The sequence below is a fragment of the Microcaecilia unicolor genome, chromosome 12 (assembly GCF_901765095.1).
Source record: "Microcaecilia unicolor chromosome 12, aMicUni1.1, whole genome shotgun sequence".
Classification (NCBI taxonomy): Eukaryota; Metazoa; Chordata; class Amphibia; order Gymnophiona; family Siphonopidae; genus Microcaecilia; species Microcaecilia unicolor.
This window is the reverse complement of record NC_044042.1, coordinates 50,759,429-50,787,203: the sequence shown is the minus strand read 5'-3', so window position 1 is coordinate 50,787,203 and position 27,775 is coordinate 50,759,429. Positions and strand designations below refer to the sequence as shown.

General features: G+C 44.6%; 1 protein-coding gene across 7 annotated transcripts in view; it reads right to left on the bottom strand.

Annotated features, from left to right (window-relative positions):
* Window positions 1-27,775, bottom strand: part of PHLDB1 (pleckstrin homology like domain family B member 1) — a 142,835-nt gene that overhangs the window by 26,398 nt on the left and 88,662 nt on the right. For 2 of the 7 annotated variants that reach the window (XM_030222013.1, XM_030222014.1), the window contains exons 10-17: window positions 23,436-23,564; window positions 21,723-21,878; window positions 20,188-20,298; window positions 18,033-18,122; window positions 11,365-11,514; window positions 10,004-10,120; window positions 8,520-8,622; window positions 6,365-6,653 (exon numbers count right to left, since the gene is read on the bottom strand). In XM_030222013.1, the coding sequence (XP_030077873.1) occupies window positions 6,365-6,653; window positions 8,520-8,622; window positions 10,004-10,120; window positions 11,365-11,514; window positions 18,033-18,122; window positions 20,188-20,298; window positions 21,723-21,878; window positions 23,436-23,564 (1,145 nt within the window). Of the gene's footprint in view, window positions 1-6,364; window positions 6,654-7,561; window positions 7,595-8,519; window positions 8,623-10,003; window positions 10,121-11,364; window positions 11,515-18,032; window positions 18,123-20,187; window positions 20,299-21,722; window positions 21,879-23,435; window positions 23,565-27,775 lie in introns of all 7 variants that reach the window. The other 5 variants (XM_030222015.1, XM_030222017.1, XM_030222012.1 and 2 more) reach the window with 4 other exon arrangements.

Sequence of the window (27,775 nt, the reverse complement as noted above, 5' to 3'; positions counted from 1 at the left end):
GACCATACTGTCATGGTTGTTACAAGACTTCCTACAGCAATGGACTGACATTGATATCTGTGTTTTCTCTCTCTGGTGTGAAACCTACAGAGTGAGATTTACAGTGACACTGGAATATGATAATCTTTGCTAACCACCTCTTGTAAGGCGCCAGCAGTACCAGCTCCAATAAGGAGGACCACCACCAAGGTCCTTATTATATCATCTGCACAGGCATTCCTGTGCCCAGCTAATGACAATTACCATCCGGTTAGCTCAGTGATCCTAGTGGTCCAAAGCTTTACCATACACGTGCACATTTTATGTCAGCAGTCTTTGTCTGCCCAGCTCATCCAATTCAGAGAACTGTTACACTCGTGATACGATGTGCACTATATGAAGGACACAAACCGTTCCTTTTATCTTGCTGCACCATATGCCTGGAATAGACTTCCTGAGCCAGTACGTCAAGTTCCATCTCTGGCCGTCTTCAAATCTAAGCTAAAAGCTAGGGCCATGCCTAGGGTCTCTGGTGCCCCCCTGCAGCCTATCAGTTGGCGGCGGCGGCGGCGGCAGCGCCCCCCCCCCCCCCCCCCCCCCCCGTGAAAATGATCGCTCACCACTTGCCACACTGACAGGAATTGTCAGCAATATTCTTAGAAACAAATTGCTATACATTGCAAAATAAGATAGCAGATGTAAATTCTCAAAGTGGACATATTCCAAACACTAAAATAAAAATAAAATGATTTTTTTTCTACCTTTGTTGTCTGGTGACTTTCTTTTTCTGATCATGCTGGCCCAGTATCTGATTCTGCTGCTATCTGTCCTCTTAACTCCGTTTCCAGGGCTTCCTTTCCATTTATTTCTTTCCTTTCCTCCTTTCTTCTTCATTTCAGGTCCTCAGCTTCTGCCTATTTTCTTCATCCATGTGCAGTTTTTCTCCTCTCTTCCTTTTCCCTCATTTCATCTCTTTCATCTCTCTTACCTCCCCTCTATGTCCAGCAATTTCTCCTCTCTCCCTGAGCCCTGCCCTCCCAATCCATGCCCATCCATGCTCCTCTGTCCCCTGCCCCCTCCATTCATCCCTTTCCAGCAATTCCCCTCTCTCCCTGAGCCCTGCCCTCCCAATCCATGCTCCTCTGTCACCTGCCCCCTCCATTTATCCCTATCCAGCAATTCCCCTCTCTCCCTGAGCCCTACCCTGCAATCCATATCCATCCATGCCCATCTGTCCCCTCCATTCATCCCTATCCAGCAATTCCCCTCTCTCCCTGAGCCCTGCCCTTCCAATCCATGCCCATCCATGCTCCTCTGTCCCCTGCCCCCTCCATTAATCCCTATCCAGCAATTCCCCTCTCTCCCTTCCATGCCCCCCCTTTGCATCCATGCTCTCGTTTCTCCCCTGCCCTCCCGCTCCCATTGTTCAACTGCCCACCCTCTTCTCTCCCCCCAACATCCCTTTTCTTTTTTTTTCTTTTTAAATTTACCTCCGTGGCGGTTCCGGCAGCGCAGCGTCAGGGAAGGAGGCGGCGCTCCCGACATCTAGCCTTCCCTTCGTTGTGTTCCGCCTTCTTCTGACATCATCCTTGACGTCAGAAGAAGGCGGAACACAGCGAAGGGAAGGCTAGAGACGTCAGGAGCGCCGCCTCCTTCCCTGACGCTGCGCTGCCGGAACCGCCACCACGGAGGTAAATTTCAAAAGAAAAAAAAAAAGGGATGTTGCAGGAGGGCGAGCGAGGTGAGCATGGTGCGGCGGCGCCCCCCAGAGGGAAGTGCCCCCCTGCCATGCTTACCTCGCTTACCGTGTTAGCACGGCCCTGCTAAAAGCCCACCTTTTTGATGCTGCTTTTAACTCCTAACCCTTGTTCACTTGTTCAGAACCCTTATTTTATCATCCTTACTTAAATATTCCCTTATCTCTTGTTTGTCCTGTTTGTCTGTCCTAATTAGATTGTAAGCTCTGTGGAGCAGGGACTGTCTCTTCATGTTCAAGTATACAGCGCTGCTTACATCCAGTAGCACTTTAGAAATGATAAGTAGTAGTAGTAGAGGGAGTCTGACTCATGGAGTAAGATGCAAGAGCTACACAGGCAGTTAGCCTGTTAGACCGGGAGACAGACAGCTTTCTCTGATGGGTGTTATTTCACTAACCAACATATAGTTTAGTATTACTGAAGGGCTAAAGCCCTGAGTGCTCATAAAGGAACTGAACTACAAATATCTACTGTACTGAATAAGAACCAGTACTGGGTAGCATCTTAGCTTCAACTAAGATAGTTCCAGAGAAGAGCTGTGTGCATTTCAACTTCATTGCTGATAGCCTTCCAAAATGAATACAGACTCTGTAGAGCAGGCAGACTTTTGCCTTATTCAACAGCCAGCTGGGAAACTTCAGTTTGGAGTCCGAGAGGGAAAGGAGAGACTTGCCAAGCAGAGGGAGCCAAAGGACTTTTCCAGGCAGTCTACAGGGTGAGGTCAGATATCCTTCCTATAGTTGAGGCGAGATGGAACTTGGCGATGCTTTCTAAGTGAGTCAGAAACTTTTGGCATGTGGTCTTAGGTTAGCACTGGTAGTTATATCTCAGGAATAATTATTAGTTGCACTGACATTGTTACCTTACTACCAATAAATTGTAGTGTGACATTCTCTCATATTGCTAGCAAAACCTTTGTAAGAACTCTTTTCTTTGTTTTGGGACCACTTTAGGGCAAAATCATACTTTAAATAGACGAGACAAGCCATAAACTAATCAGAGTAATTATTAGCTAATCACCTTATTAGCCCTACAAATCTGCCAGACAGATCTGGCTATGTGAATTACTTGCATTTCCATCAGGTCTTCTAGTTATTACTGTACCCTCAGGCTACCAGACTGAACCAGCTGCTATTGCAGCCTAGCAGACATACCTGACTGTATTTCCCCTAGGACTTCTAGCATTTACTAGGAGAAGAGACAACTGAGGGGAGATATGATAGAGGTCTATAAAATACTGAGTGGAGTGGAACAGGTAGACATGAATCATTTGTTCATTCTTTCCAAATATACTAAGACTAGGGGGGCACGCAATGAAGGTACTGAGTAAATTTAAAACAGACTGAACAACACATTTCTTCACTCAACATGTAATTAAACTCTGGAATTTGTTGCCAGAGGATGTGGTAAAAGCAGTTAGCTTAGCAGGGTTTTAAAAAAAGTTTAGATTATTTCCTAAAAGAAAAGTCCATAAGCCATTATTAAGATGGACTTGGGAAAATCCACTGCTTATTTCTAGGATAAGCAGCATAAAATCTGTTTTACTATTCTGGGATCTGGCCTGGCCACTGTTGAAAACAGGATACTGGATTTGATGGACTTTTGGTCTGTCCCAGTTTGGCAACACGTATGTTCTAAAATATTTTCCCATTCAATTCACTATCCGGCTCTGGAACTCATTGCCAGAGAATATGGTAAAAGCAGTTAGCTTACCTGGATTTAAAAAAAAGTTTGGATAAGTTCCTGGAGGTAAAGTCCATAAACTGTTATTAAGGTAGATCTGTGGAAATTCACTGCTTATCCATGGGGTTGGGAGCATGGGAACTGTACTTTTTGGGATTCTGCTGTACCTAGCATAGCCCACTCTTGGAAGCAGGATACTGGGCTAGATGGACCTCCGGTATGACACAGTGTAGCAATTCTTGTGTTATTATGTCTTCCTTTCAAGACAGGAAGCTCCAACACTCAATCATTAAATTGTTTGAGAATGGCACTTTGAACATTTGCCACCAGGTCACACTTCTGCCCTCTCTCTACGACTACATTCAACTAACTCAATATAAGTGCTTAGGTTTCCTTATAAAAACAGGCATCCAGAAATCCCTGTTTCGGCTTTCTAAAATTACCCCCCTTAAAGTCTGCTACTATTTATCCTCCACCCACCATCCACTGTGGGAGATCACGCCACTCATTTACCACATTTTCTGTGAAAAATATTTCCAGGAATTCTTCCTAAATCCATGCCATTGCAACTATATATCATGGCACCTTATTCTAGAACTCCCTTCCACTGAAAAAGGTTTATTTACTGTGCCTTTGGAGTAGCTGAATGTTTATTTCATAGCTTCTTTGTTTCTCCTCCTCTTCCTTAGGGTATGAAGACGTAGGGGCAGACACAATGGTTAAAAAAAAACAGGAGACTTTATTAACAAATAAATTGGTTAAAAGAAATGCTTGACATGGCCATGTTTCGCTGTCCATACAGTGACACTCCTCACCCCCCCCCCCCCCTCCCCGGGTTGGAGGTCCTGCATTGCCTGTGGTGATCTAAATTGCTTACACCATAAGGTACATTTTAGCCTCTGAAGCAGCGCTTAGCGGTCGAAACACAGCTGGGTCGGGCATTTCTTTTAAGCAATTTATTTGTTGATAAAGTCTCCTGTTTTTAACCATCGTGTCTGCCCCTATGTCTTCATTCCTTTTGGAACTTGCAGACCTCTTGCCAGTCTGTTTTTTAGGATCTTTTTTAGCAGTTTTCCAAGACTGGTCCTGGAGTACCTCTTTCCAGTCAGGTTTTCAGGATATTCATAATGAATATGCATGAAAGAGATTTGCATATAATGGAAGCATGCGCATGAAATAAATATGCATGAAATCAAGTTCATGCATATTTATTGTGGATATCCTGGAAACCTGACTGGCAATAGATTGAAAATTCTGCAGGAAACAAAACACTCCTTGGAATCACTGTGGATTGAAATTCCATGTGCAAAGGGGAAAAGGATAGTGATAGGAGTGTACTACCGTCCGCCTGGCCAGGACGAACAGACGGATGCGGAAATGTTAAAGGAAATCAGGGACGCAAACAAACTGGGCAACACAATAATAATGGGGGATTTCAATTACCCGCATATAGACTGGGTTAATGTAACATCTGTACACGCAAGGGACATAAGATTTCTTGATGAAATCAAGGACAGCTTCATGAAACAGCTAGTTCAGGAGCCGACAAGAGAAGGAAAAATACTAGACTTAGTCCTTAGTGGTGCTCATGATCTAGTGCAGGGGGTAACGATACGAGGGCCGCTTGATAACAGTGATCATAATATGATCGGTTTTGATATTGGCATTGAAGGAAGTGAAACTAGGAAATCAAGTACTCTGGAATTCGTTGCCGGAGAACGTGGTACGGGCGGTTAGCTTGACGGAGTTTAAAAAGGGGTTAGATAGATTCCTAAAGGACAAGTCCATAGACCGCTATTAAATGGACTTGGAAAAATTCCGCATTTTTAGGTATAACTTGTCTGGAATGTTTTTACGTTTGGGGAGCGTGCCAGGTGCCCTTGACCTGGATTGGCCACTGTCGGTGACAGGATGCTGGGCTAGATGGACCTTTGGTCTTTCCCAGTATGGCACTACTTATGTACTTATAAGGGATACGCCAGGACTGGTCTTGGGGAACACTGTTCTTTAGGGTATACATTCAAATTCTCAAGTTTCATCTTGCAGCTTTTGCAGTTGACCCTGCATAGCTTTGGAACTGTCTCCAATCTATTTATGGCCTTCCAGAGGGACAGCCTCCAGAACTGGATAAAGGTGACAGACCAAAAACTAAGTGACGCCTGCTTCTCCCCTCATCCCGTACCTACCACTCCCTTTGTGGCACTTGATATTGTAGAACTTTCAGTAACAATTTCCCTAATGTTTGGACTCTTCTCTGTTCTCCAGTCTGTATTCTAGCTCTTCTTTCCTCCCACTGTTTCCTCTCTCTCTCTCTGTCCCACATTCCTGATGAATTCTTTGAATAACCTTCATAAAACTTTAAATATAGGAGAGAGTTTAAACTTGCTGGAATTCCTGGCTCAAGAAGAAAGAGCAGATCTGTCTTGGAGAAGTTGCACATAGGTTAAAACTGCTGGTTTTACTCTGGCTATGAATTATGGGTCCGATGGGCCAGGCTTGCCAGTGGCTGGAGGAGTGAGCCCTTTGTCTGTCCTAGCTTGTTTCTTATCCTCCACCCTGCCCTTGTGGCCACACTTATATAAAAGTTTATTGTTCAATTCTCCAGAGTTCGTGACATCTGTGACTTGAGACAAAGCTTCATTTCAGCTGTAATAAAAACAAGATGCTGAAACTGAAATCTCCCATGATCCTCTGCAGAAGAACTGCTCTTCTATTCTCCCAGGCTACTGAGCTATCCCCTGAACACTCAACACAACAGCGCTCAGGAGCCTGAGGTTGTACCTCCTACAGACTACAGTACATCTCAAGAATGGTAACAGGAATCCTCTGGGGTTTCAAGGAATAAGCAAATTGTGTATATCTACACCCAAAAATATACATCTATGTGGGTGTAAGAAGAGAAAACATTGCAAATATAACCTGATACATTGGGAGGAGGATATTACCTGGACATATTATCTGGGGAGCAGGCTGAGTTGTTTCCTGTGGACACACTTGTTTCAAGGCTGTCAGAGCTCTCTAGGCTGAGAGTATCATATGCATGGTCTGGCTCCTCTCCGTGGTCTTGCTGTTGATGGTGAAGAATAGAACGGTGCATGAATGGAGGGACGGAATACATGGGGCTGTGATGTGGGGGCAGTCCATGCAGTGCCTCCCACTGAGACTGCGCCTCCACAGCTGCTTTTTGCTTTAGCTCTGCTAACCGTCGCCTCTGTTCCTCAATCACCTGTTGTCCTGCAGAGGAATCCAGGGAAAAAAATAATGAACATGATGAAAAAAAGGAGTCAAACTTAGGACCACTGCACTCAATCTGGACCAAGCAAACCAAGGGAGCGCACACAAATCCATGCACAAGTGCCAAGAGTGCCTTGAGAATACGTAGTCCATGCAGCTAATGAGTATGCCAAGGGAGCACATACAAATCCATTTCACCCAAGCTGAGGGCACCAACATACACGTTTCATACCATCCAAAATCAAGAGTCCTGAGAGCATACATACTGTCCATGCCACCCCCATCCAAAATCAAGAGTCCTGAGAACATACATACATACTGGAATCCTGTGCATAAGAAATGGATCCTCAGAAGCTTAGCTGAAATTGGGTGGCGGAGCAGGTGGGGGGAAGAGGGGTTGGTGGTTGGGAGGCTAGGATAGGGGAGGGCAGACTTATACGGTCTGTACCAGAGCCTGTGATGGGAGGCGGGACTGGTGGTTGGGAGGCGGGAAATACTGCTGGCAGACTTATACGGTCTGTGCCCTGAAAAGGACAGGTACAAATTCAAGGTAAGGTATACACATATGAGTTTGTCTTGGGCAGACTGGATGGACCATGCAGGTCTTTTTCTGCCGTCATCTACTATGTTACTATGTTACTGTCCATGCCACCCAACCCAATAGGCAGAGAGAGAGAAGACATAAAGGAAGGAGTGGTGAAGGGTCAGAGAAAAAAAAATCAGATAGAACTAAGATGTTCGAGTGTTATAGGGCAAATGTAGCAGCACAGACAATACTGGAAGTGGCAATACAACTGTCAACACCAGAGAGGCAAAATGCAGGCATAAAACCATGCTGCCATTTTCAGATCACAGATTCTTTGTCAGAGCTCCAGTGATCAGCACTTAAACCTTCTTTGTTACCTCACCTTGCAGCAAAGGCTCGGCAAAGATCTGATCATCTACAAAACAAAGAGGAAGCACCAAGGATAGGAGAAAGACCAAAAAAGCAAGGAGAAGGGAGGGAAAATCAGGAGGGAGGGGATGACACCCAAAGGGATGAGACGGAGGCCAAAATAAGAAGTGAGATGAGAGGAAACAAAAAAAAAAAACAATGCAGAAAAAGAAAACAAAACAGAGGAGACAAAATATTTACACAGGGCCCCTTTTACCAAGCTGCGGAAAAAGAGGGCCTGTGCTGGCTTCAGCGGGTGTTTTTGACACGTGCACAGGCCCCTTTTACCGCAGCGGGTAAAAGGTAGGTCTTTCTTATTTTCAGGAAATGGCCGTGCGAGAGCCCTTACCGTCATCCATTGAAGTGGTGGTAAGGGCTCTCGTGCTAACCCGGCAGTAGCTGGGCAGCACGTGGCACTGCCCGATTACCACCAAGTACACACCGGCACTACAAAAATAAATATTTTTTGTAGCACCGGATATGACGGTTCTGCCCGATGGTACTTCCTTTTTAGCAAACGGTAAGCCCGCATTGGGCTTACTGCCACTTTGTAAAAGGGGCCCTGAGAAAACTAAGGACTTCAAGAAATGAAAGAGCAGAACTAATGGAGAGAGGATCTTCCTTACAGCTGGTCAAATACTTCTCACATGCAAGAGAACAGCCCTCACCTCCTGCGTTCAAGAGGCCCAGTTCCCATGAATAGGATTTCTCCAATGTAAAGACCCTCACACTGTAGAAATGTGTTGAGGTGGGTCGACCTCTGCTGACTGACTAGTGTTTGATATTAGCTTCCCTTTCAGCCCTCAACCAGTGAAGGGACCTGAAATTACCCATCGGAGAAGGGATGATAAAAGGAATAAGGAAAACATCCAAGGAACTGCCAGAATGAGATCTCACTGTTTACAGACTGCAGAACACTTCATGTTACTTACCTTTCTGTTGCAACACCAGCTGGCGTTTCACCTCAATATCCTGTAAGGTGGCAGCCAAGTTCCGTGGCAAACTACTTGTGCCATTCTGTGGGAGCAAAGGGCTCTGGGAAGAAGCCAAGAAGAGGAAGGTTAAGAGCTGAGACTCATCGAAACTCAGTAACTCATTAAAACCCTGTGACTTGGACTGGACTGCCTATGCTAGGGTGTAAGTGGAGCAGGAGGTCATAAATCCCCATAGAGAATGGAGGATGAATCAGAGACCCTGGAACTGAACAGAGACAAGACACTGAAGCCCCACAGTGGTACTTGCACAAATTTAACAAAGTCAGAGTCCACCCCATATCAAGCAACTAGAGTGCTGTGCACAGAGGGGAAGAACTAGTAGGTGGTGCCGTTGGTGTGGAAGGTTAAGCTATTAGAAACACAAGGCAAGGTACTTTCCATTATAGGTTCCAAGCTGTGAAGTGCGTTGCCAGCAAGTTTTAAACAAGAATCAGATGTTCTGGAAGGGCTTAAAGCTAGATTCTTTCAACAAGCCTTTCAGTAATGGAAAAGAGATCTAGGTAATAAGGAGTGAAGACTAAGTTGTTCAAATTGGGGAGGAGAGGGTGTAGCGTTTAGCCTTTAAGAATAATGGGATGTTGGGGACAACGGGGAATGGTTTAGTTTTGAGAATACTGTTGGTGTGCACATTTTCCCAGTCTGAGGATAAGGTATTGTTTTAATTGTATACATTTGAGATAAAATATATTTGGATCAACAGTATATTTATTTATTTATTGCATTTGTATCCCACATTATCCCACCTATTTGCAGGCTCAATGTGGCTTACATAGTTTTGTTATGATATTGTCATTACAGAATATCAGATACAGTTAGTAGTGTGTAGAGATTAAGTAGGGAGGAAAGGGGAAGTGATTAGGCGGCTGATAGCAGAAGTGGATTTTCCTAACTGGTTGGGTTGGGAAAGTGAATTAGTGAAGTTGTTGGCTCTCGTTGTAGGTCTTGTTGAAGAAGTATGTCTTCAGAGATTTGCGAAAGTTATTTGTTTCGACAATTGATTTCAGGTCTGTGGGTAGAGCATTCCATATCTGCGTGCTCGTGTAGGAGAAGGTTTTAAATAAATTAAATCAGAGTTGGCAGCACAGCAAAGACCCTTAAGTGACAGACACAAAATCAAATGGATGTGTTCTCAAACATCTGGGGACTTCGTTTTTAGCAGTTATTTTGTGATGCCATTAGGTAATGTCTAGTTTGTTTTGATATTATGTATGTAATCATGTAATCCGCAGAGAACTATGGATCAGGTGGAAAAAAAGCTTTTAAATTAAATTAAATAAATAAAGCACTAGGAACATCTTGTTGCGGGCTTTTCAATGAACAAAGCAGGAACGCATGGTGCTAAGGAGAACCTTCAGAATCATCCCTCCTAGAATCAGCTCAACAAGCCCCCCCTCCCCCAACACAAATTCTACAGCCTGTACCTTTGGGGATGAGCTGTGCCTGAGGGTGGCTACAGAGAGCGGGGGAGGAGCAGAAGATGTGCTCCTCATCCGGGGCAGTGTGCCCCCTCCACCACTATCCACTTTGGAGCGATACACCTGTCGCAAGTGAAAGAGATCTGTAGTACTGCCCCTCTTTGCATCACACAGATTGGTACTACTTGTTTATGGTTTAAAAAAAAAAAAAGAGCATATGGATATTTTTTTTCTCCTTCCTCCTTCTAACACTTATCATACCACAGAAAGCTTCAGTTTCCCGAATTCTAGAATGTGCCACTCTAGATACAAAGAAAATAGAAAATACTTTTAAGCAGCTTGTGTTTACATCACTGGAATGTTCTATGGGCTGACCGAAGACACCACTAGACATTAATTATGGAGAATGACTTTCCATATCTCAATTCATTGCCTAAAAATCCCATAGCACCTAACGGGAGGACACAGAGAAGAGATAAAGATGCGTTCAGCAGGTTCTGCCAGGAGTTGATGGACACGGCCTCACATTATCCTATTATCAGTAAGCAAGGTCATGCATTTAAACACAGGCCCAGTATGTCATAGTCTTTATGTATTAAGGACCACTACTGGCCTTTGTTAGGAATCTGGGCAGATACTTTGGATATATTCAGCAGAAAGGAAACTATACTAAGTACAAGAGATTCACTACAGGGAACTGAAGCAACTCCATGAAAGTCAATGGAATCTACTTGGATCTAGCTGGGGGCAGCTAGATCCACAAAGCTGGAAATTGGCCCCCACTAAGCAAGTAAATAGTGAAACTGGCTGACTGTATTTACCCACGAAGCAGAAATGTGTTCCATGAGGGGGTTGGGGAAGAATATGCACATATTTTCCACCATGCACCTGACCCTGCTAGAAACAACAAATAGCATGAATTTACACTTATACCTAGTAGCTAATTTTCAAAGAGAAAACTACCCAGATATTTCTCTTTGAAAATCAACCACCAGGCACATGAATACAAAAGTATCTGAGGACCACTGAGCCTAGGTAGGTGAATAAAAATTGCCCACTAAATTCTCTTTAATTAAAAACCATACATGATCTCCAGCAGAAGATATTACGTACAGGAGTTTATCTGTTTACACATCCAGCCAAGAAGCACAGGAAGGAAATGCTGAGCTGAAACTTACATCTAGGACAGTCTGAAACCCCAAGTTCTTCCTCCCCTGGGACAGCCTGTACCCCACACCCCCAGATCCTTCCAGGGTAACTGTACAGACATTGTCCCCAGTACTGCTTACTCTAAGAAGTAATAAAAATGATGGAAGGCGAGGGATAGTGTCTGAGCCTGAGTGGTAGGGAAGAGGGACAGGTTTTACCTGCTGTGGCTTTCGAGAGGGGTGAGCTTTAGCAGGCAGAGGAGGAGGAGATGACTGAGGAGAGGAAAAGGAAGCAGACTCGTAGCCAGCCAAAATGTCCTGGTACCACTTCTCTAAATCAAGTGCTCCTGCCAGAGACTGCTTCTCCATCTGAAGAAAGAATGTGTGATATGAGAGAAGGTGGAATGAACACACAAGAAGAGGATAAGAAAGGCAGGAAAAGGGACAGGACAGAGATCAGGAAAAGACAAAATAATCCTTCAGGCACTCCTATTCAGATATTTTAGCAGGGCATTTCATTCTTCTGCTTTTGCAGTGGTCATTACATTATATTATGTCCCCAGTGGGTTTGGGTGGCAGGGTATTAACTCCCTTCCACCATATTGCACAGAATCTCAAGCTCGGTTAAAATGCTCAGGGATCATCCTCAGCTCATGACTCACACCCTATACATAGATCTTGGCTAGACTCCAAAATTGCACCCTAATACACAAATCTTAATAGGTTTGAATGGAATGAGTGCACGTGTCACCCAGCACCCTTTCACTCTCTCACACTTCCTGTGCTTAAGATAGCAGGGCACTATGATGTCAGCAAGCGTTGTTAGCTCAGCTTTGCCATTGGTTAGAGACTCTGCTGTTATACAAATTAAAAACCAACAAGCATGGAAATCATGATAGACACAGGATTTATGAAGTTTACCCTCTAGCTTACTTCCCTGGCAGGGTCATCAATTCTGTCCAAGCAGACCCTGTAATAAAGGGAAGATCAAGGAAGAAGGGGGGCCTACTTGTAGCTTCTCCCTAATCTTCTGAAGTGGACTTTTCACTTGGGAGCCTCTTCTGAATTATTGCTTGTAGATCCTTAATTTGAATTTATGCCCAAAGGTATGTCAGAAAGTACAAATGAATCAGTGCCCGGGTCCCAGAAAGAAGCACTTGTAAGGGAGGTATCATTACCAATCTGCCTTTGTCCTGGAGGGAAATGATAAATTTCATATTCTCAAGATTTGGGGAAGTGTGTGCAAGTCTAATATGCATCTAAACCAACAAAGGAGAGAGAGAGGAACCCCTCATAAAAACAAAAAACTAGATCCATCAAAAAGAGTGAACTAAGGATTCAACACAAAGGGGCATACAAATAAACAACAAATATAATTTTACAAAGTCAATGAAATCCTTACAATATAAATATGATCATAAATTAAACTTTAGTATAAAAACAGCATCAATGAAACTTTAAAATGATACATTTAAAGTATCTGTCTGCCCGTTTACATAAGCTCTGTGGTCCCTTTGTTGCTGTCCTGCCTCCTCTGGCTTCCCCCACTTGTATTTATAGATCTAGTAAGCATCCGTCTATGGAGGTCCTTACTAACACACACAATTTCCTTAATGCACCAAATCATTTGTGTGAACCTTAAATCACTCCTTGGCCTTACAATCAGCTAATCATGACCATCTCTGCTCTGATAAAAACAGGAACTATGTAATGAAACTCTGTAGACCTACCTTATAAATAATCTCTGCATGCCTGAAACCCTATCAGGATGTTTTGAACTCACACTTCCCGTCTCTCCCCCCTCACCCACCCACAAAAACCAAGTTATTGGCCACTGTTTACCATAAGAGCTTTGAACAAAGGACTAAAAACAAACCTCAGTGGAGATGAAGGAAGAGGAAGAGGAGAAGGGCTGAACAGAAGGAAGGCAGCCTGCAACAGGACAGATAGCTTGAAAGATGGAAGTCGCATTAGGATGCCCCAAAGCACAAGCAGCAGGGGAGGGACCTACATCAGCTTTTAAATCCCCAAACAGGTCACTGAGCTGCTCAACTGTCACATAGTGCTTCAGGCAGGAGGCGAGGAACCAGAAGGGAAAGGTGGAACAAAAGTGAGACAAGGTTAAGGCTCAGTCACCAAAAAAGAGAAAACTTAGCACTTGTGTTAAAACAAATGTAAAATTAGCAAGCAGACTGCAGGCTCAGTGCATACACAGCCAGAACCAGCGGCCCCCAGGCTCAGCGCATACGCAGCCAGGCCTGGCAGCCCCCAGGTTCAGAGCCATGATTTCAGAACTATATTCAGACACCAGTTTCAAGGAGTGGAGGAGTGGCCTAGTGGTTAGAGCACTGGTCTTGAAATCCAGAGGTGGCCACTTCAAATCCCACTGCTGCTCCTCATGATCTTGGGCAAGTCACTTAACCCTCCATTGCCTCAAGTACAAACTTAGATTGTGAGCCCTCCTGGGACAGAGAAATATCCAGTGTACCTGAATGTAACTCACCTTGAGCTACTACCGAAAAAGGTGTGAGCAAAATCCTAAGAAATAAAAAAGGCAGGATTCTTCTCAATCTGATTAGAGGAACTCCTCCTACTTGCCTTGTTATAAACAGTTATTATGATATAAGTGCTTATTGCATTACTATATAAAAATAGTTATAATTTGTTTTTAACACTTGCAAATTGACACATCACTGTTTGTAGCAGAATATAAACAGAATGTGTGCTCTTAAAAGAACGATGGAAAAACCATGGCCAAAGTTGACATATTAGACAAACAAAAAATAATCTAGATTCACTCCCTGCATCCTTGACAAACACAGGGTGTAATTCTAGAACTCGGTGCCTCCATTTAGCCACTGACACCATGTGGGAGGAGTCTATTCTATAATGGAACTCAGGTGCTCAGGGTCCATTCTAGAATACTAGTGTAACCCGGTATCAACATACCTAACATTTAAAACACCTGCACTTACGGCAGCCATAGAGCTTGCATAAGCGTGGGCCCTGCTTGCAAATACACACAAAGTGCTAGCGTTTTAAACATGTACACATGCAGTGGTACATAAGTTAGCGCCCAGTTTATAGAATTAATCTTACTTTGTCTTTTCTAAGGTCAGCTCACAGACAAAAGTGAAATCAGAAGAAAGAGTGGAGTATGATCGTCTGAGGAAATGTTCTACTCCAGGGATGTCAAATCTGTTTTAGGAAATCTTCCTGTTTCACATTTGGCCAAGTGATATGAAATATCTGTTTTGTGCTGTGTACCCTGCTACTAAGCTTAAAACGAGGCTTCTATCTTAACTGAACTTTGCAAGTCAACAAATTTAGATGAATTAGTGAAAAGAAAAAGAAAAAAAAATCCTGTAGTGTTCTGGCATCACACCCATGCCCTCTATACAACAGAGACATCAGTGAAATGTGGAGGGAGCACATAGAGGCACAGATGCAGGCTCAGGATGGTGAGAGGTGCCATGCAGAGGGGCACAGTGGCATCATGAGGTTTTTGTTTATTTATCATTTGATATATTGCCCAATTGGCAGCCTGAGTGGTTAAAATAAATTAAAACAATAAAAATAACAGGGAACTATAAGAGGACCAACAGAAGCATAGAAGAAGTGTCATGTGGGATGGGGAAGTACATGGAAGCAATGGGGGAGAACGCCCCTGGAAAAAGAGAGGGAAGGGAGCTCATGGAAGCAAAGGGGTGAAAGCTGAAGCCACAAAAGCTGGGGGAGAGGAAGGCATGGAAGTAGAGGAAAAGACTTACTGCATTACTTAAGGGGGTAATTTTATAAGTGACTTGAATATACATAGAACTGCATTTTACAGCTCAAGTGGGCACTTACAAAATTTCCCAAGAGTTTATATGCATGAAAGTAGGTATTCAGAAAACCTATTTCCTACTTTTATCAATACACACATAGACTTTCTCGAGGGCGAAGAATGAGCAGCATACGAACAGGACAGGCAACTTCTAAATTGCTACTTGCACAGGACTATTCGAAAACTGTGTACTCTGTATACCAGTAAAAGCAGATGCACTATTTCACAGCACTCATAATGTTAAACATATTTCAGGCAAGCACTCCTGAAGCAGGGTTAGATCAGAGGAAACTAAAAGACACGTTTATATTTTCAAAACCGCGTGTGTAATTTATCATGGAAAAAAAGTACCCATTGGAAAAGCAACTGTACTTCCCTGCCAGTATTTTTTCCCTGTGTGGAAAACAAAAGAGGAGCAGACAGCATGAAAGAAGCCAGGATACAGGCACAGTTTTTACCAGTTTGGTGAAGCTTACACTTTTATACCAGCTGGTATTCATCTGCCCCTGAGGCAGCCATACTGGTGAAACATGGCCATGTAGGGCACATCTGCTTAAACCTGGGAGCCAAAAGGGGTGAATAAATATTGTTTCTTTCGTAAGGTCTGCTCCTCTTCTGTTTTCCATATTGGATCTTGTGGATTGCTTGCCTTGTTGCTTCCATAGTACTGTTTCCCCCAACAGTTTTCAGAAGGAAAAAGAGATACCCGTACTTGAGAATTGTTGCAAATCCGAAGGGAAAGGTATCTGCAGACTTGGCATTAAAACGCACACAGTTTTGAAAATTGCTCTCACAATGAACTAGTGGTGCAAGCGTAAGCAGCCCTTTCCCATCTGGAACTTCCAAGTCCCTTCGTTTTCTGTCCCAGAAGCCCTTTTTAATAAAAGCAGCAAAGGTTATTCTTTAGAAACCAGGAGGTACAGCAAGCAAGAGTGAGCAGTCGGTTGCAGCAGCTGTGCTAGCATCAGGGAATGGGCCCTGCATATTACTGAAGAATTTGGCCACATCTGCAAACATCATGAACTCCTGGAATCTGGAAAGGAGAGAGCGTCAAGGACCTGGCATGAGTACACTGAAGGAGCAAGCTCCAAGCAGCTCCAAAACTCTGAACTAGCTGGCTTTAGTATTGTAACTCTCTGAGTGCTGCTGGGTTTATGACACTTTGAATGATATAAATAAGCTGTGAATACACTTCCCACTGACCTCAAAGACACCCTACCTTCAGTCAGATGCACTAGAGACAGAGCACTGACAGAGCACAAAAACTAGATGTTCCTCAGACACAGGCAGCGTGCAGCAGAAAGAGGCACTGGGTTCCCTGAGTTTGAGAAAAATCCATTTCAACTTATATCGGTGACTTTCTGAACTGGGAATTTTGAGTACCCCCCTCCCTCCAATTCTTAATGCCTGGTTAGTGCAGAAGTCATCAGTTTGTCTTTTTCTGTCTTTTCCAATATCCATGGGGTCCCAGGCATGTCCATTCTAAACTCATGCTGAAATTACTGTCACAGCCTGATCTCCCACTCATAGTAGCTGTGAGTGTTAATTTGCCTCATTGGTTTGAACGCTAGAAAACTGAGGTCCAACAGACTGACGACAAAGAACAGTGGACAGTCTCAGCTTTCAACTCTAGGGATGTTTGTTACCTGAAACCAAAGTAGGGGTAGACCAAAGAACTTCCAGCAACTAGTGTAAAATACTCCTTTATTGACAAAGTCCCAACAATTGAAAGGACCCAACAAGGGGCTGTGTTTCAGCAAAGTCCACTCCTACTTTGGTTTCAGGTGTTTTTTTTTACGTAGGGTGTTTTTTTCCTTCCTTTTCGTAGGGATTTTTATTAGAAATCTGTAAAACCCTCCATACTCAACATTTTACCAGAGCATGGAAGGGAAAATTCCCAGACTTAACTGCAAAGGGAGTGCATATAATGTTCTGAGCGGGGCTGTGGAGGCAGATTTTGCTAGGAAGTACACTTACATATATGTGTACAAGTGAAAGGGCACAGAGTAAACAGGGCACAAAGATGAGGTTGCCAGTAGCTTCCTTCGAGGCAAAATAGAAAGCAGCAACCTGGTGATCGGTGCAATGGGTGTTGAGCACCCCCCAATATTGAGCAAGCTCCTTCACTGGGTCTAGGAAGGGGTAATTTGGGTTTAGCACCCCCCCCCCCCCCCAATCATTTTGGAACATTACCACCAGTGAACCTGGTTGCAAGAGTCAAAAATAAACCATCTGTAGTATGAAGACAGGTTGTTCCTGTGCAGCAGTCACACCAACAGGAGCTATAGTTCCAGTTCCTGCTCCCTTCTCACATAACTCTGCCTCTCTGCTCGGCTGTGGATTTATATAAATTGCCTCTGTCCTATGCATCATGGGTTTTATATGAAGAGAAGATACTTGGAAAAACCTTTACATGGAGTTTCAGAGGGCCCGATATTCAAAACAATTTAACTGAGTAGGAGAGGGTTCTGCATGATTAAATCATGGTCAGCTGGCCATCCACCAATATCCAGCAGCACTTAACCAGGCAGTATTGCTGAATATTGGCTCTGACTGCCCAGCACAATCTAGGCAGTGCCAGGACAGTCCACGGGAAGAGTTGGGAGCTCACCCAGAGGTTATGTGGGCAGCAGCGATTTTCAGCTCTGAATACTGGCTGTACTCATATAACTTCTGGGCGCTGCCAATGAGCCGGCTATTCAGTGCTGGCGACTGGATACGGCCTGGCACTGAATATCAGGGTCTAATCCAGAGGTTTTCAACCCAGTCCTCAGAGCACACCCAGACAGTCAGGGTTTTCAGGATATCCCCATTGAATATCCTGAAAACCCTGACTGGCTGGGTTGAAACCCCCTGGTTTAATCTAACCAGTAGCAGTCAACATTTAAAAAGATGCTCACTGCCGCCAGCTGAACACTGACCTGAAAATTCTTTAAAACCCTTCAAAGACACCAGGACCACAGAGAAATGTGATAGAACAGGACATGCAGGTTCTTCCAGCTGTTAAGTTCTCAAGACCCTGCTGGCTCTGGGTTTCTCACTGCAGGACTCGGACAGTTACCTCTTTCAAAGCTGAGGAGGATTTGGGGAAGGGTTTCCCCCCAGTGACTGAGTGATATTGCCTCTCTACAGCCAAAAGTTTCTCTTTCTCCTGCAGAAGAAAAGAGGGAGAGAGATTAGGCTAGGGTGCAGTAGAGGAGTGAAAAGTTAGCACAAAAGACATGCCCGGCATGGAACGCAGACCCCAGCATTAGAGGGCAAACTAAAAAAAAAAAGTGCAAGGGGAGCACCTATAGAGAGCAATTCTATACTGGTCACCCAAATTTGGGATGTAAAATGCAGAGAGCCCAAAGCAAATTCCACAACCGTATCTGGGCACCCAGATTTCATTAGAACTGAGCGTTAAGTACGCATCTTCAAGCCAACATTTATGCCATGTAAAAGGCAGGTGTAAATGTTAATGCGGAAATGCTGCACTTTGACGCGTATCTTATAGTATTCTTTAAGTTATGTGCCTAATTGTGGGCCCTGCCCACAAGAACACTCCCCTTGCGGTTGCACGCTAAACCTGTAGAATATTGCTTAGCATCCAAGCAACATTCACATGTGTAAGCGCTGGTATTGTATCATCTTAGTAAGTAATTGGCACTTACATGTAGATGCTAAAGATTATCTCCCCGATATTCAAAACCATTTAACCGGCCAGGAACAGCACCTGGCTGATTAACTACTACTACTAAACATTTATAAAGCGCTACTAGGGTTACGCAGTGCTGTACAATTTAACATGGAAGGACAGTCCCTGCTCGAAGAGCTTACAATCTAAAAGACAAATGTACAGTTAATCTGAAAGGTCAGACAGATTGGGGCAACCTATATGTTCGAAAAGGTTAGGTTCTGAAAGCAGCATTGAAGAGGTGAGCTTTAAGCAAGGATTTGAAGATGGGTAGGGAGGGGGCTTGGCGTAGGGATTCAGGAAGATTGTTCCAAGCATAGGGTGAGGCAAGGCAAAATGAGCGGAGCCTGGAGTTGGCAATGGTGGAGAAGGATACTGAGAGGAGGGATTTGTCTTGTGAGCGGAGGTTACGGGCAGGAACGTAGGGGGAGATGATTAAATGGCACTTAACCAGCTATCTGACGATATTCAGCAGGGGACAGCTGGTTATCCCCTGCTGAAAACTCCCAGTTAGTGCCTAGGAGACAACCAGCTATATTGCGTGACAATAGCCAGCTATCTCTGAATATTCAATGCATACTCCATTTTGGATGTCCTGAAATCCTGACTGGCAAGGGATACCAGCGACATAACGTAACCAAAGACCGTAACTGGACATATCTTAATCCTTCCTCTCCCTCTCTAAGTTCCCCCCAATGGTCTTTACCATATATGTACCTCAATATCACCTTGTTCATACTGGAATTGGCTAACACCGTTTACGGTACTATGTAAGCCACATTGAGCCTGCAAAAAGGTGGGAAAATGTGGGATGCAAATGTAACAAAATAAATAAAAAAATATCCAGCTATTGTAAGCGGCCACAGCGGGCCACTTAAATATCGACTCAGCTGGTTAACTAAACCAGCTACAAATAAACCAGATATTCAATGCCAGTCAGCCCGTCATTGAATACCCGGGCTGACTGCCGTCCATGGGAGTTAGCCAGGCTCCCTCCTGCGGTCTGAATATCGGCCCCTTATAGAATTAGAGGGATAATAGTCTGGGTAGGGTTGTGAAAGGCAGAGACTTAAATGAGGGAATAGGATCTTAGGACTCCCTAAGCCTGGTGTACAGGACTAAACACTCCGGAAAGTACAGCATGGTCAGACGTAAGGAGAGAAAACTCTGGGAAGGCATGGGTTCATAGCCTGATCTGAGGGGGACAAGTAGGGCCCAGTGAAATGGGAGAATGACCTAGTGTGATGGGGCACACACTCCAGTCAAAAGCACAAGGTGGGCAAGCCATGGGGCAGCGATGATGGCACAAGGACTGACCTATCATGGTCAGTACTTAGGCACAGAGGGCCTGTCAAGGGTAGGCAGGATTCAGTATCTGGGTGTAGAATTTGGGCAAGTGTTGGGACCAGTGTGACAATATCAGGTGAGGCAGAGAACCTAGTTCCTGCAAGAGTGGAGGGCAGGCTCTGAAGATGGCACAAGACCTGTGGAAAGAAAGCAAGTTTGTGGGGGGGAGGGGAATCAGTTTATGGTATGGTACCTTCTGAATCAACTGTAAGGTGGTGCTCTTCTCTCTGGCCAGACGTTCTGATTCCTGCATCGTCTGCAGACGTATCTGGTTAATTTGAACCTCCAATGCTTGAACTCGTTCCTTAAATAAAGACAACATATGATTAATATGAGCCACAAATGAACTTCAGGAGCAGCAGATCTAGAAAGAAACCTCTCAACCTACACATTTTCTGGATAACTGCACCCTCCATTTTGAAATCCTACTGGAAGTTGAAGTACAGGGATCGTGATGTAAAACTAAGGGTGAAGACAGTCGGGAAATATTTTTTGTCCATTCAAAGAGTAATGGATGCCTGGAAAGCCCTTCGGGTGCTCAAAGAAAGCATGAAGAACCTATTAATTGTGGATTTTTGGCATTGACTGGGACAGATATGAGAAGTGGGTCAGAAGGTCAACTGGAACACTTGAGCAGAGGAGGAGTTGGTATATGATTGCATTCGGAAATTTTAGACAAATCTCAACTGGGTACACTGGATGGACCCTTTTGGTCTTTATCTGCCATTGCTTACTTTGTTACTTTGGGCAAATTCCAAAAAAATACTACTAACCCCCTCCCCGCATTGTCCCAGACTCATGCCAATCACTGATTGGAAACCAAAAAGGAAAACTGGACATATTGCCAGCTTCTCAGTATTTTACATTTATTCAGTGCCGGGAATGTTGGCAGAACGGCCACAGCACATATTTTCAGAGTGCAATAGCAGGAGATGGGTAATGGAGGATGAAAGGTCTCTATGAGGAAGTCCCACTCCTGGGGCAAACAAATGGTCTGAGGCACTGCTGATGCAGACATAGGAAGAGAAGCACAGTGATGAAAAAGAACTGAACAGGGTAACCTGCATGGAGCAGCAGGTACAACCGTAGAAACCTTACTGGGCAGACGAGATTCGCCATGCCATGTTGGTCATTTTCCTTCATTATTTACAGTATTACTATGAGAGAAGAGTTTCTCCCAGAATGCGAGAATAAAACCCTACCATGCTTTCCTGATCCAGGCAAGATACCAGGACTGAAGCAACAGTCAAACCTTCCTCCTCCTTTCAAGCCCACTGATCCAGATACCAGAGTGTGGAACTAGCATGGTGGCATCTCTCTCAAGCTCACTGATTGTACCCAGGAACCATGAGGAAGCACAGCATGGTAGCATCTCCTGAGTTCTCCACAACAGAGGCCTTAATGCTGCCCAAAATCTGGATCTCTAGAATGCTAAGCACAGGGCCTGTCCGAGGGATGTGTAGGCAGAATGCAAAAATTGTTCAGTAGGCGATGCAGCGGTGCCAGGGGGTGTGTTGCACTGAGCACAATTCTGGCTTGGAACGCTCCTGGCTAAGCACCACTATGGCACAGGGAGGGAGGGAGGGACCCAACTCCTGCTATTGACTTCCAGTCAAACTTTTTTTCTAGGGGACACAGTGTCTGCTGCTCCATTATGTTCACTCCCGCTTAACTTATATTGCCAATCATCTTCCTCCTTTCTCTAGTGTTGCCCCTCCCCCTTCTCACCTTCCTCTTGGTAATACTTCGCTGATACTCAGTCTTGCTCTGCAGGATTTGCTGGTTCACCGTCTCTCGTTCCTCCTCTAGGCGAGACTCTTTCTCCAGCTGTTGGAACTCCAGGTCTTCAAACAGCTTGGTCTCTGTCTCCAGGGCCTCAGTCTCCTTCAGCAAGGAATACAAACTATTCAGAACTCCCCTGAAATGCCTCTGTATCCCACCCACAACCCAATCCAGCTTAGTTTCAGCAGCAATTAAAAAAAAAAAAAAAAGAACTGTGGCAATTTCCAGATGTGGATCAAAAGAAAATAAAACACTAAACCCAGCAGCAACCCCATAGCACCAGCGCATATAAGCCAACTTTTCAAAATGATTGGGGGTGCTAAACCCAATGGAAATTACCCCATCTCTGGACACAGTCAAGGAGTTTGCTCAATATTGGGGATGCTCAAGCAACCACAGCACCTGCAGAGCTAGCTCCAATGGACCAAACCCCAGGAAAGATTCCATCCACAGAAGATGGCACACAAAACATCAGTGCTTCTGAAACTCTGACCCCATTTGAACAACTGATAATAGCAGGTCACCATTTCCCCTCTCCCACTCATCCAAAGCAGGAAGATACGAGTTGTAGCAGTGGCAACTGTCAGTACAAGGCCTGCGAGTCAGTTCCCATCAATGGATCCCACTGTTCTGTATGAGTTTCCTGTCTAACAAGAATCTTACCCAGGGGAGGCCACGGCCTGTTAATATTCGCCAACTCACAGGCCCCATGTTGGCTGCCACTGCGGCACAGATCCAAAGAGAGCAAGAATAGCTCTGTTTCTGTGACCCCCCATCCACTAATATGATCCTATTTGAGGCCCTGACCCACAGTTTGTGAGCCACTGCCATATAGCTTGGAGAGTGGGAAAGTGGTTAGGGGCGTGAACCTAGAGAATGCGGAAACCAAATCAGTGCTCTCAGGCTAGGCATTTTCTACTACCCCACTTTCACCACATCAATTATGGCAAGAGCAGTGTCAGAACATGGAAAAGCTGAGCCCTTGCTACTCCACCCCTACAGTATTAGTTCCAGAACCAAAAGGGAAAGTTTGGTTATCCATCTCTTTACCATAATGGATATTACTAGAGCCTATGCAGAAGCATATAGAGAGACTGGGTCTTTGGCTTCACTTGCAAACCCAGCAAGCTGTACCTAGAGAAAACCCAAAAACAGAGGGGGGGGGGGTGGCTGGGCCCTCCGCCTCCCCTTTCCCACTACAATGGGTTTGGCAAGAGCCCAAATCCAAAACCATGTGAAGAGGCTGGGCCCTTCCTGACCTTGTAGCAGAACCCAACATCTTAGAAATGCAGTCTGCTGTTCCCCTTGACAAGAGCTGGAGGGGTGTAGACACTTGAGCACAAGCACTTTCAGCAAAGGGGAAACTAGAAAGCGACAAGAGACAGTTAAGAATAAGTTGCAGACAGAGAGTTATAGGCCCAAGTTAGTAGCAGAGCACTGCAAAGTCACTCCATTATGAACCTGCCCATCCTTCGCTGTTCCCCTCTCCAACCAGCGCAGTGTCTGTTCTGTTCACACTGCGCTCTTACCCATAATCCTTCTGCTCTTTCCTGAGAGAAGCTGTGATCCTTTGCAGTGTACAGAGATAGGAGGTGGTGAGGTGAGGGGGTGTGTTTGAGGGTACTGGGGATGCTGGAGAACCAATCGGGTGGCACTGACCCTTTTCAGCTGGTCCTGTAACTGCTCCCTCATAGACTCGGGGCAGTTGTGCAACTGTTTCTTCAGCTCGCTGTAATGCGACTCCAACCTCTCTAGCTCCTTCCTTTCCGCATCAACCTTTGCCCTTTCCTGAATATGAGGAAACATTAAAAAAACAAAACAAAAACAAAACAAAACTTCTCAAATCCATGCCATGCAAAAGCCAGAGAATTAGAAAAGTGACTCAGCCAGAGAAAAGAAGAGATCAGAGGCTCCTCACAAGTTTGAGAAGTTCAACATAACAGTCATTTTATTATGAAACTTGGAGCTTCATTTCTCATGTTCCTCACACTTGCTTTTTCCCCTAGTGCAGGGGTTCTCAACCCAGTCCTTGGGACACACCCAACCAGTCAGGTTTTCTGGATACCCACCATGGGTATGCATGAGATAGATTTGCATAGAATGGAGGTGGTGCATGTAAATCTATCTCATGCATATTTATGGTGAGTATCCAGAAAATCTGACTGGTTGGGTGTGTACTGAGGACTGAGCAAAGGACCCCTGCCCTAGTGAATCAATGGTGTGCCACAGGTTCTCTACTTCCTAGGGAGTTAGGGAGCAACCTCAGAAGCTCTTCCTCTCCTAAATAATCAGGAAGCAGCAGGGGGCAGTGAAACACCTTTCTGGTGGCGTAGCTACAGGTGGGCTTGGGTGGGCCAGGGCCCACCCATTTATGGCTCAGGCCCACCCAACAGTAGCAAATGTTTAGTGGTAACTGGTGGGAATCCCAAGCTCCGCCAGCTGAAGATTTTCCCCTGATGCTAACGAAAATGCTACTCTCCATGACACCGGCACCTGCGCATGCTCAGTTTTCAGTGCATGCCTGCTGCCAAGGTGGAAAGAAGCATTTTCCCACCAGTTGAGATCATCTTTTTTTTTGGGCGGAGGGGGGGGAGAACACTTGGTGCCCACCCAATTCTTGCCTAGGCCCACCCAAAATCTGTTGTCTGGCTACGCCCCTGGGTTGGTGGTGATGGTGGTGTGAGGAACAAGCAAACCAACTTCTGCCTTTGCCTCCCAAGCTGTCTTGTTGCTGTTGGGTAAAAAGTTGGTTGGGCCATGGCCTGTGGCCCACCCTATTCTGCTGCCTATGAAGAGCAGCCTTAGACACTGTACCTCCTCTAGTTAAACTGGGGAGCAATGTAAAGCTCTGCCCTTCTCCTAGGAAATTAGTAAGAAGCTTCACGCTCCAGTTAATGAGGATATACAATGTAAGTCAACTTCCTGTTCGCAAACACCTGACTTCTGAATGGATGGTAGGCTTAGCCTGCATAATAAAAATCAAAAGTTATCCTCACCTAATCTCAGAGGCAAATATGTCTCAGTAAACATTACAAACCACAAGATACAGACAGAAAGCACTATGCGTACTCTATGTATGTATTTTTAACATGTGTGTATTGCCTTGGGCAACAATTTTGTTGGTAATGCAATAAATACATATGAAACCTAAATAAAATATTCCTAAATTAAATATCACAAGCTTTGACTGTGACTTCACAAAGAGAATAAGAACAGACAAAGACCATTTCACCAGCCCTTTCTCCAACAGAGGGGCAGAGCTGAACTGACATCTAGCTAAGCACAATAACTTTTGAAATGCTTGGGTTTTATTTAAGATTTATTCTTATTTTGCTTTTCTCTGGCTGAGCACTTGGTTAGGAAACAACGCAGACATATTGACAAGGTTACAGAAGAGCAAGGTTTCTCAGCTAAGCAGTACAGAAGACCCCGCTTAGCAGGTGTGCCAGGGTCATATGTTACAGAGGACACTGGGTCATGCAGAGCTGCTGAACATTAGATTTTGGGGGAGTGGGTTCTCCTGGTTAGAGTTAGTGCAGTTAGAAAAGCCTCATTAAATTAACGCAGAACATGAGAAGTGGGTTTTGTTTGTATTCTGTGTCTCCTGTCACACAAATCTCAGGTTTCAAGAGCAATCATTTGCTGTTACTCTGTGCACTAGGGAAGATGCAGGTCTCGTAGAGAGGTGACTCAGGAAGAAAAGCGAAGTACTGCTCTTTGATGTGGTTGGTCTACTCATAGTGAAAGCACACTCACATATAGGGATCAGTTCAGGCCTAAAGCCTGAATACTAGGAGTTGCACCTGCACGCAAAGGGAGCAAGAGAGAGAAAAACCTGCCCAGTTAAGGAATCACACTGCCATTTCTATCTTTCTGTGCTTCTCTCAAGGATGAATTTGAAGTGGAAGAATTCCTCCTTCCTGCAATTATACCTCAAATGCATTCTACATAAAAACACAAGGCCTTGAATAAGTCAAAACCATTTCCGCTGATTAGGGGACAACTGATAGTGCTCCTTAGAATGCAATCGTCAAAAAACATTTACATGGGTATAGGGCTATTTACCTGTCTGAACACTGTCACCTGCAGTAGGGATGCGTGTTCTTCCATATCACATCTACACTTTTATCCCCGATGAGGATAGGGCATGCTACACTGTCCACAATTTTGTAGTTTCAAAATTACAATATTTGGAAGAGGACGAAGTACCTGTAGGAAAAGCGAAGGCCTGCAGGCACTTTTCCTCTGGGCAATTCTTATAGCGGAAGCATGCATGTACTTTTATTTAAGATTTTGCTCACACCTTTTTCATTAGGCAGCTCAAGGTGAGTTACACTGGGTATTTCCCTGTCCCTGAGGGCTCACAATCTAAGTTTGTACCTGAGGCAATGCAGGGTTAAGTGACTTGCCCAAGATCACAAGGACAGCAGTGGGATTTGAATCAGCCCCCTCTGGATAGCAAGACTAGTGCTCTAACCACTAGGCCACTCCTCCACTTTTCCTTTAAGAACAGCCTACAGGACTGTGCAAATCACCCCATTAGAAAGTTAACATTCCAATGTCCCTAAAAGTTCCAACGTTAAAGAAATTACTTTGGTTCAGTCTCTCCGTGGTCATGTAACCCTGGGAATGTGATTCTTATATGTGCAGAGCAGTTCTATAAAATGTGCACCAGTACATACGTGTGTGCGAAGAAAGGCTCAGAAATGCCAATTCCACCTAAGCGCTATTCTATGAGGCATGTACATTACAGGTGAGCGTACATACTGGCAGAGTCTGGGCAGAGCAAGGGTGTGATACATACATGTAACTTATAGAATATTAAATGTTATGGAGGAAATTCGATAAATGGCGCCAAAAGTTAGGTGCTAATTCCACACTCAAACTTCATCGCAGAAATGCGGTCCAATGGATGCAGAGTGCTGAAATGGGGCTGAAAAGGCAGATTGGTGTGGAAATACACTTTCACGCCCAGTTATAGGATAGAGCCTAAGTGTATCCACACGCAACTTCAAAGGGGGCATTCCCATGGGAGGGGCAAGGGCAGATTAGGGATGTCCCAAAACACGGAGTGCAGTATTACAGAATAACGCAGGTAAGCACCCAACTTGCATGCCAGGATTTACACCTGGTTTCAGCTGGTGTAAGTCCTCGAGCCAAAAATCAGGTGCGGAATTCAGCACCCAATGCATAATTAATAATTAATTAATTAAACTCTGGAATTTGTTGCTGGAGAACGTGGTGAAGGTGGTTAGCTTGGCAGAGTTTAAAAAGGGGTTAGACGGTTTCCTAAAGGACAAATCCATAAACCACTACTAAATGGACTTGGGAAAAATCTACAATTCCAGGAATAACATGTATAGAATGTTTGCACGTTAGGGAAGCTTGCCAGGTGCCCTTGGCCTGGATTGGCCGCTGTCGTGGGCAGGATGCTGGGCTCGATGGACCCTTGGTCTTTTCCCAGTGTGGCATTACTTATGTACTTATTCTATAAAGAGGGCTCATCCCAGAGCATCCTATATAGAATAGCGCTGGGTGCCATTTACTAAATCTAGCTTTATGTTTGTATCTCTGGCACGTGGGTTTACTCTTACACCACAGTTCACAGCTAACTTATTGGTGCATATTTTTGCTGTTACACTAGTGTACTATAAAAGGAAAGTAGACACCTATGTTCCTTTATAGAGGTGGTTCTCAACCCAATCCTCAGGGCACACCCATCCAGTTCAGTTTTCTGGATATCTGCAATGATAGTGCACAAGATAAATTTGCATGCCAAGGAAGCAGTGTCTGCCAATCTCTCATGCATATTTATTGTGGATATCCTGAAAACCTAACTGGCTCGGTGTGCCCTGAGGACTGAGTTTAGAACCCCTGCTTTATAGTAAAGACTCCTTGGCGGTACCTGGGGACAGTGAAAGGGGCAGTCATTCAGCATACAAATTACCAAATGACTATATAGGTAGGGGTTGGTGAGGGAGGGGGCAATAATGGAAGGA